A 10617-nucleotide genomic window follows, 5' to 3' on the forward strand; every position below is an offset into this window, starting at 1 on the left:
TAGAAATTATGATTGGTTGGGAAATTTAGCTAAATAAAATGAAAATTTTTTCCAATTTTTTTGTATGGGAAAAACTGTTGATCCATTGCATCTCAGTTTTCGGTTGATAATTTACTGGTAAGTTCAAAGAAGGTGCTACTTGGACGACATGGGACTAGAGAGAATTTGATATCCTAGTGACAAGTTTATTAAAAAGTACATTTTGAAAGTGGTTTCTCATTGTTCGGAGACTCTTCACATGCCAATCATGCAGTGAGTGTTTCAGAGTCCAATTCAGATTGGTAAGAACGTGGCTTCGCTATTGTTGTTTGGATTTTTCATAGTGGATTGAGATCTTATTCTGCGTTAGATAGATATTTGTAAAAAGACGGAAAAAACGGTTGTTTTAGGTGTAGCAGGATCTCATTATTCTTGTTATGCCGTTGCCTCCTTTCTATATATGGTATGCAGATCTGCTGCAATCAAGTGTGGTCTATGATGGTCGCTCTATGTCAAGTTGACTGTGAAGTATGTAGTTGTGTGTAAGGAAAAATTCTGTGAATGGTATAAAAGTAGAAGTTAAGGCAAAGGTAGAAAAAGAGGTTTATCTTCGTAATAGATCTGAGTGTATATGAAGAGGTATCACTGGAGTTCGAGGTCGTCCTAGAGACAGTTTGTTGCTTAAAAATAAAGTAATAACTACTTGGCGCAATTTACCTCCGAAGAGGTTAAGGCTGAGCTTTCTTCCGAATTGCATTGTGCTTCTTTTTAAATTTTCTTTACAAATTTGGGGGTCCTACACATTTTATGCCGACTCCGAACGGTATCTGTAATGCAGATAAATTTTCACTGAGAAGCTTTTCATGCCAGAAATTACTCAGAGTATTTTCCAAATCAATGCTGTGGGGCGACCCCGCTTAGAAAAACTTAATTCTAATTATAAAAACATTCTTATAAATTTTGAATGTTACTTTGCTCGGAAGTTGAACCCAAGACCTTCGGGGTAGTAGGCGGAGCACGCTTCCACCACACCACGGCGTTCGCCATAGAAGTATAAATGGAGGTCGAGGTCGAGCTAGAGACAGCTGTGTACCCTGATTAGGTGCATATTTACTTTCGGTAAATAAGAAGACAAACATTTATTTTTCTGTACAGGTAGTGTTTAAGTGTTTCTATTTTAAAATATTAGCCGCTTTTTTTCCAAGCTAGTGGAAATAAAACGCTAGGTAGAACAGCAAATCGCATAAAAAGCAACAACACAAAGTATGCTAGTTCAGTTGGCTAAGCAGTTTGAGATGAAATCGCTTAAGCAACAGTCGACGAAAAAAGGGTCTATTGTGAACGAGCGCATGAAATGTACAAACAATACAGATAAACAAAAATAACAAAATAACAGCTTGAGTGACATACATACCAAGCGAATTCAGCACCAGGTGTTGTTATCCCATCAGCTGATTGCTTCTTCTTGATAATTTTCCATATAAAGCCAAGGCGATTCAGTAGAGGTGGTGTTATCCCAACAGCTGATTGCTTCTTCTTGATAATTTTCCATATAAAGCCAAGGCGAATCAGTAGAGGTGGTGTTATCCCAACAGCTGATTGCTTCTTCTTGATAATTTTCCATACAAAGCCGTGTACAACAATATGTCAGTTAATCGAAATCAATGAAAATATTTTTTTGACTTGACATTCTTCTGCACGGCGAATTGGTTGAATTCGCTTTGCCACCACCTGGTATGGATTCGCCGCGTATAAAGCGTTGTACAACAAAATGTCAGTTAATCGAAATCTATGAAAATTTTCTTTTGACATGTCATTCATCTGCACGGCGAATTGATTGAATTCGCTTTGTCACCACCTGGTATAGATTCGCCTTGCATACATACAAACACACGCATTCCATGTATTTTGTTTTTGTAAATATCTGGTTGAGTATCTAAACCGAACTGCGTCAGAGGTACAAACGCCAAAGCAGCTAAAAAAAATACCAATTAGGTGATAATCTTCCACCACCTGTATGGTTCCGTCATGATGAAACTGTTGAGGCGTTTTTGTTAAGCTCGCTTGCAAAAAAAGCAGCTGTTATTGTAGCAACAACACACTTCCCTTATTGACTTCTTCCCTTATTATCAGTTGAGAGTGAATAAAATAATTTGTTTGTGAACCTGTGCTAGCCGCGATTAGGTACTTGCTAAACAAAGATAGAATATGAAGTAGTACTTAAGAGTTTATCAATAATATTCAAGACGGGCATTATCGGAAAATCATTAGAAGAGAAAATTCCGCTAACTTCTTCTGCTAGGCAGCGTTTTCTTGTCCAAAAATAATACACTTGCAAAGCTTTTGGGGAGTGTTTTCAATTAATTTTTAACACCACCTTATCACGGTCACGCAAAATTATCTTGGCTTTACGACTACGATCCCAAATTATAATGATGCGTCCCGACGAATAGGGAACTACTATTTCAGTCCAACATCTCAGAAATTGCTGCAAGTATTAAAAAAAAGTATGGAACCACTTGTTCAAATACTGTGGAAATCAATGCGTGTGAAGATGTTGCCCTTCTTAATGGCGTCTTGGAGTCTACAGCGATGGGGAAATATAGAAGCTCGCTATTGTGTTTATTTGTGCCTGACTATTCAAAGATTGAGCTTTTCCGTTAATGTTTTAAGATTGGTCCAGATGTGATAAAGTTTAGTTCTTACTATAAGATAAGCAAAGGAAGACGTAGAAGATGTATGTATATTGGAAAGATTTTCCGTCACTCCTTGTTAAATTTGGTTTGGAGGCAAACCGGTTTCAGCCTTGCACCATCAGCAGGGTATATTTTCCAACGTACTGATGATGGCGCAATGCCGAGACTGATTTGTCTCCAAACCAAATTTGACAAGGGATGGCGGAAAACAGAATCAAAGGAAAATCGATATAGAAAGCGATTAAACGTTGATCAATTTTGTTATCAATTTCAGTTGCATGTAAAGTTGATTCAATTATTTATTTCAAAAATTTACACGCCCGATCATGTTTATAAACTTTCTAAATGAAAATTGTTGGTATCTATATAGAAGAGAGAGGTATATAAAGACATGTGAACAAAAGAGATTAAGGGAAGAGGTGAAGAAAAAATTACCCGGGGAAAAGAGAACGGAACGGATAAGTGGGAGAGAAGAGCCGAAAAAAGAGATGAGAGTGAACTATAAAAAGTTTATAAAATGTTTTTAAAATAATGTAGGAAATCCAAAGCTATTAATTTTGCGTGCAACAAAGAAACACCAAGATCCATTTAAACAGAGTTGATACAGGAGCTTATTCCAAAGTCAGCCGCCTACCGGTTTCTTGATTTTGTTTGAGTAGTTGATCAATGTAGGAGCACTTATTTTTTTTTTTTTGTTTCTTAGCACGAGTTTATTTCTTAGTCGGTATGAACAAGATATAAATAATTATACCTTTCATGAATATGAAATGCTATATTAACTTCGTATCGAATCTCAACATTTTAAGTCCTTAAAGGAAAATAGGTAGACCAACCAATAAGTATACCGAAATGATCAGGATGAAGAGCTGAGTTGATTTAGCCATGTCCGTCTGTCCGTTTGTGTGCAAACTAGTCCCACAATTTTTGAGATATCTTGATAAAATTTGGTGAGCAGGTATATTTACGTGTCCGATTGGACATTTGTCGAAACCAACCGGATCGAGCTACTATAGCATATATCTCCCATACACCGGATTTTTCAGAAAAAGAGGATTTATGTCATATCTTCCTCAATTTATTAGATTGAAGCTTCAAGCTTCACCATATGCTTTCGTATATTGCAACCCCCCCCCCCCCCCCCCCCCCCCAACCGATTGTTCACATAAGAAGCTCTTCGTAATTACTGCCCCATTTTTACAGCTAGATGTTTCAAATTTCACCGAATGATTACGTATAGTGTAGTCATTGTTGTCTGAATATATCGAAGTGATGGGTCGTATATATAGTGTATGTCCCCTACAACCGATTGTTCAGATAAGAAACTTTTCCCAATTTGTACACAATTTGAACAACTAGAAGCTTCAAATTTCAGCAAATTCTTACGAAATTGGGCTTATATTGTTGTCTGAAAAAATTATGGAGTTCGGTGGTATATATATTATATATCCCATATAAACTGTCATTTTTGCCCCCTTTTTTAAGGCTAGAAACTTCAATTTTCATCAAATACTTTCGTTTCCGTTATGCATTGTTAAGATAAGTGATTCATTGTCATAGCTATTTCATACAGACCACAAAAAACGTGAAACTTTGCATCCTCACACAAACTACCTACCTATTTTTTAGTTTTTATTTATTTTAAAAATCGCTTAGATATAGCAGATAACAGATGTACTGTTCACTATATATTTCTTATCTTATACAGCCGATTATTTGCATATTACGAATGGGATAAGATTATTGTTCAGCCCCATTCATAAAAGGTATGAAGTCCTCGGCACAGCCGAGGACAGTACCATCCTTACTTGTTTTATATTAAGTTGTAAACATTTTTTATAAAATTTTGTTAGGCAATGCAAACAAAATCATTTTCACCGTCTAAATTTCCCAAAACTATTGACATTTTCTCGCTTTACAGACGTTTTTGAAAATAAATTTGTATATGAGACTGAAACGAAGAAAAGATAAACAGAGTCTAACGGCGATGGCGGTTAATGAGGAGTTTATGAATGAACTGAATCGCCAAATAAAGCGGCGACCAGAGGCGGATGCTAATTACAGACGGTTGTATTTAAATGGAAGACGGTTGTTAAAATATTTCACATATTTAAATATTTCAATACTAAACAAGAATTTATGATGAAACATTTTGCTAATTGCAAATAACAAAGCAGGATTTACTAATTGAACATTTTCTTTCTCATTGCAGGCGCTATGAAGAAGATTCGGAGAATGACTGGAATTGCGGTTCGTGGTTTGAGTATTTGCTCATTGTTATACTTTCAACAATTTTGCTGGTTGGCGTATTGGTACTAACACTCTTTTGGATATTATTCTATCGTGGCGGTTTTGCATGGTCTGATAATCCAAAATTACAATTCAATTTACATCCCACCCTAATGGTGGCGGGCTTCATAACACTGTCGGGATTTTGTAAGTACCAAAAAAGAGTACAATAAAAATTAACGCTATTATTTATTTAGTTTTTTTCACACGCTCTCTGTTTGGTTATTTTTTGCAGCAATTTTATTGTACCGCCTCTGCCGCTGTTTGAAACACATTTATGTTAAGCTAATTCATATGTTCTTTCACGCCTGCGCCATACCGTGTGTGGTTTTGGGATTTTTGGCTGTTTTCGATTCGCATAATTTATCAGAGCCGCCTAAAATCAATTTTTATAGTTTACATTCGTGGTTGGGTCTTGTCACCATGGGAATGTTTGTGCTGCAATTCGTTGGCGGCTTCTTCAGGTACGTACGTGGTGTAGCGACGCAATGCGCATGCGCAATTTGATTTTAATTTATTTGTGTACATGTGTTTGTTTATATTTTACCTATTTATATTTTATACTCCTACTTGCAATTGCTGCAATGCATGCTGCTGCTATTTAATTATTTACGAACTGCAAGTTTTAGGTATTACAAAATTTAATTCAACGTGTCTTATGTATATTTTTGTTATTGTTATTATTGTTAAGGTGTTCGTGTGTATTTATTGTTGTTTTTTTCGCAGTTTCTTGATCTTGTTGTGCTGTGAGAATCGCACCTACAAATTTCGCAGCATTATGGTTCCAATACACGCCAGCTTTGGTCTGGTTAATTTTATGTTGGCAATTGCCACAAGCATCACTGGTTTGGTGGAATATGAAAGACAGAATGCAGGTGATCCAGTTTTAAGGTAAGCGACTTTTTTGTTTTAATGAACATTTTAGTGTTTACGGCGAAGAACCATAAACTCATTCCTTTCGAAAGGCACATACAAAGAATATTTACTTATATACCAACTTTCTACACCCGTTTTGCTTAATATCCAGTGGTGAAACCTTTGATAACATTACGAAATTGCCTGATTACGTGGCGGTTTTCGAAATGGTACCATCACAATATGCCAGTAAATGTTTATTTCTTTCCTTTCAGTTTCTCTTAGAAAAATATATTAATTGAATATTCAATTATTATAAGCCGGTGTTAAACTCATGAATTCTTAAATAATATCATCTATGTATATATTTCCTAGAGAAAATGTCATATTTATTTGAGGCAAGGAAAACTTCCTGTTTCCAATAACAAACAACCAGTTCTCTCAGAACGTTTGTGAGCAAACCTACCCTTTCTTTCACAAGAATGGCGAGACACTTTGTAGGCTCAACTGAAATCTCTCAAGTCAATGCTGGTCTAATCAACTGATTTTACTGGTGACAGCTGTTCACTCATCGGACCTACATTTTCAAACATAACATTGAAGCTACATTAACTTCAAGAAGGCTGGTTTGGGGCAGCTTTCTACTCCTTGAGCCACCTACCTTAAAGATGACTGAACTCGACCACAAAACCTGGACTAGATTAGGCGATCAAGTGTGTTAGTGGAGTAAATGTGGTCTTTTGATTAGGGGATTTGTAGTGGACGTGAAGAGACATACAAAAATAACTGAACTAAATGGAATAGCTTTAAAAAATAAATAAATGTAAGGCGCGATAACCTCCGAAGAGATTCTAGGCCGAGCTACTCTTCCAATTTGCGTCGTGCTCCTTTTTAATTTTTCGAACAAATTGGCGGGATGGGACCTACTTGTTTTATGCCGACTCGGAACGGTATCTGCAAGGCAGATCAATTTTGAGTGAGAGCGTTTCGTGGCAGACAATTGAAATACCTTATTTCTAAAATTTTAATGTTGCTTTGCCCGGAGCGTGAACCCAGGATCTTCGGTCTGGTAGGCGGAGCACGCTACCATTACAGCATGGTAGCCGCCGCATGGAAGACCCTAACAAGACAGATATATCCTCTGGTCTTCATTTTGTAGCAGTATTTCGCATCATGCGATAGGTCGGTCAATAACAAGTTGTCATCGTTATCCACTTACGGAAGTTCAAGGAAACTCGAAGTATTGACAGGATTGAACCATAGGCATGCTTATTTTAGATGCGTAGGTTCTACGTTACTATTGACAAGATATTTTCTGTTATGTGGCAACATAGCGCATGCAGGGCATACATTACGTATGTTGGAGTTGATTCTGGACAAGTGAGAGTTCAATCTGTTTCAGCATCCGAAACGAAGTTGCGCCAGAGAGCCTCGTGTCTCCCTGGGTGGTCTACTTTCTTCTTATGCAAGGGTAGGGTAATGTATATTGATAACGGAGTTCGCCGGGCACAACCAATCGAAGGTATTTACCAACTCATTGTGTATTAGGCTTATCTGGATCAAACGTCTAAGTTGAAAGGTGCTGGATCTCATCGTAGTGCTTAGGTAGATGTTTCCTTATCCTCTGAAAGGCGGGGCTAAATCAAGCAGTTGTTTGCTGACATGGAAGTTCTTTGGGATAGGTCAATGGAGTTGCTGCTGATCAGTAGTTTTACTTTGACTACATGACGAAGGCAGATTTTGATACCACAAATTTGTTTATTTCGGTTTTCACAGCCCTGACATATTTCCGAAAAAACATCGGGGTCTTATGCCTTCATTGTCCCTTTAATACAATATGTCTTCCTGCTTAAAGGAATGAACATTACCGATCCAATTTCAGACTTGTTTGCTAAGCATTCCTTCAAGCTGACATTCGTTGCGATCTTAAGCATTGAAGTTCTATATCCTTATCACCTTGGACGCAGGTGTAATGTAGTCCATTCTGTTTTTTTCATATCCTGAATTGTGACAGTTTAGCTCGAGTTTTGAACAGAACGAAAAGGCACCGAATGCTCGTATTTTGGCCTAGCTAAGAGTAAGGACAAAAAAAACAACAGAATCGGCACACATCACCTCTTCGTCGATTTTAAAGCCGCCTTCGACAGCACGAAAAGGAGGTGCCTATATGCCGCTATGTCTGAATTTGGTTTACCCGCAAAACTTATACGGCTGTGCAAAATGACGTTGAGCAACACCATCAGCTCAGTCAGAGATGGGAAGGACCTCTCCTAGCCGTTCGAAACTAAACAAGGTTTCAGACAGGGTGATCCACTATCGCACGATTTCTTTAATTTCATGCTGGAGAAAATTATACTAGATGCAGAACTTAACCGCTCTGGAACAATATTATATAAAAGCGCGCAATTACTGGCATATGCTGATGACATTGATATCATCGGCCTAAACATCCACGCCGTTAGTTCTGCTTACTCCAAACTGAAAAAAGAAGCGGTAAAAATGGGTTTGCTGGTGACCTTCTGTCATCGTGCAAGGAGTCAGCGCATATGCGCCTTGGCAACCACGCTACTGTTGGCAGCCATAATTTCGAAATAGTAAAAGAATTCGTTTATTTGGGAACCAGCATCAACACTAGCAACAACATCAGCTATGAAAATCCTCGAAGAATCACTCGCCGTTACATGCTGCTTTGGCCTAGGTAGACAATTGAAAAGTAAAATCCTCTCTCGGCAAACGAAAATCATACTCTACAAGTCACTTATCGTTCCCGTCCCGCTATATGGTGCAGAAGCGCGGACTATGACAACATCAGATGAAACGGCTCTGGGAGTGTTCGAAAGAAAAGTCCTTCGAAATATTTATGGACCTGTACGCATTGGCGATGGCGAGTACCGAAAAGATTTAACGATGAGCTGTACGAGCTATACGCAGACATCAACATAGTCCAGCGAAATAAAACGCAGCGGCTGCGCTGGCTAGGCCATGTTATGCGAATGAAAGATGACATTCCGGCCAAGAAAGTGTTTCTATCGGAAGCCGCCTATGGAAGCAGAGGTAGAGGGCGGCTCCCACTCCGTTCGAAGGACCAGGTGGTAAACGGTTTAAACTCCCTTGGTCTGACCAATTGGCGCCGGTTGGGAGGCGACTGGCGCGCCTTGTTGGACGGCCATAACTGTTAAAACGGTTAAGCGCCAATTAAGTAACTAAGAGAGGGATCAAAATATCATTTCCAAAAAATATAGTTCACAGCTGCAAAGATAGCAGACACCTTGGCATAAAAAGTCATTGCCCTATTAAAGATTTGATCGTTTGACGTTTATTGCGTTATCCCTTTGCGCATGGGTCCTTAAAGAAAAAAGCACTAGAGAACGAAATATGATACTTAAGATGGTACAAAGCCGAAACCGGGTTGCCTCCAAATTGACAAACTTGACAAGGCTTGACGGACAATTGTTCCAATATACATCAACAACCCATCCTGTAGGAAAATTAACAAAACAAATCAAATAAAACAAACACTACTCATACATTCACCAAAAAAGTATGCTGCTCTATTAAACCTGACCAGTCATCCCTGGTAGGAATCAGTGCACTAAAGTAACTCTCGACAAAGCTCATTACAGCAAAAGAGTGGGTAGTCTCCGAACCTCAAACAAACAAATTTCTTAGTCATATACTTGTTTAGTATATTGCAACCAACCAAGTCCTAGAGAAAGAGAAACGAAATAACTTTCAATGTTTCACGTGGAGTAGCGTATTGGGTATCTGAAACCACGGTCCCATACATATGAAATAGCACGGGATTTATACTCGCAGTCGGTTCTTCCCTTATATGAACACCGTTTTTTCGATCTATAAAAATACTTATCATTTATTTATCTCTTTCTCTCTTACAGCTCGCGCAACTCGGAAATCGAGCACTACATAATAAACTCATTGGCTATCGTTTTAGTTGCTATTGGAATCGTTGTTTCGGTCGCTGTGAGACGATCGAATGCACCAGCCACTGCCAAAGTCTATGTGACAGAACGTTGTTGAATGCATTTTTATTTACTTTAAATTAAATATAGAATATTAATTTTAATTTGAAAATGTTAATAAGAACCAAATTAAACGGATTTAATTAAATTAGTTTTTGTGTTCAAACAAAAAATTATTCCTTCTGAAATTATTTTATTTGAAAAAAAAAAAAATGAAAAATAGGAAAATTAAAAAAAAAACAACAACAACCTATAACCAAAACTCATTCTAAACACTAATTTATACAGCGAAACGTCTGCCAAAACAACAACTAAGTTTTTCGATACAATCAAAAGAAAAATACAAACGACTAGACCGGTAAATATGTAGTAGAAACCCACCCTAAGGCCAAATGCAAATGTTATTCCAACAGTAGTTATACGAAATGTATAATGTCATGAAGAGAGAAGATGAAAATTAAAATTACACAATTTATTATTATCATAAATGAATTAAACTAAAAAAAGTAATTCGTAAGCTAAAATCAAAAAATTTTTTAATTTTCTTAAATATAATCAAAAATGAGTAATCAAACGTAAATGCAGAAAAATCAAATTGAAATTCATCATTAACTGCCCAGTCTAATATGAAAGCACTGCGTTTTTTTAAATGACTGGTTTATTTTACATTCAAACTATAACTGAAACTTGTAGAATCTTTTTTGAAAATAAAAATGAATAACCAAAATGAGAATACATTTTTAACTACCACTGTTATAGTTAAGCCACAAACCAACTTTCAGTATGTGCTGTCTAATGCATCGAGTCCCGAAGATCTATTG

At 37.3% G+C, this 10617-nt stretch overlaps 1 protein-coding gene across 16 annotated transcripts in view; it reads left to right on the plus strand.

The window, feature by feature from the left end:
- The window catches only part of nemy (no extended memory), a 142841-nt gene extending 132603 nt beyond the window's left edge, over nt 1–10238 (plus strand). For 8 of the 16 annotated variants that reach the window (XM_067776181.1, XM_067776184.1, XM_067776183.1 and 5 more), the window contains 5 exons: nt 4594–4760; nt 4885–5108; nt 5197–5425; nt 5688–5852; nt 9713–10238. In XM_067776181.1, the coding sequence (XP_067632282.1) occupies nt 4594–4760; nt 4885–5108; nt 5197–5425; nt 5688–5852; nt 9713–9854 (927 nt within the window). In that variant the 3' untranslated portion in view covers nt 9855–10238. The remainder of the gene's footprint in view (nt 1–4593; nt 4761–4884; nt 5109–5196; nt 5426–5687; nt 5853–9712) is intronic. The other 8 variants (XM_067776190.1, XM_067776193.1, XM_067776192.1 and 5 more) reach the window with 2 other exon arrangements.
- Nucleotides 10239–10617: the final 379 nt, after the last annotated feature.

This window comes from Eurosta solidaginis, chromosome 3 (assembly GCF_040869045.1).
Source record: "Eurosta solidaginis isolate ZX-2024a chromosome 3, ASM4086904v1, whole genome shotgun sequence".
NCBI classification, from domain to species: domain Eukaryota; kingdom Metazoa; phylum Arthropoda; class Insecta; order Diptera; family Tephritidae; genus Eurosta; species Eurosta solidaginis.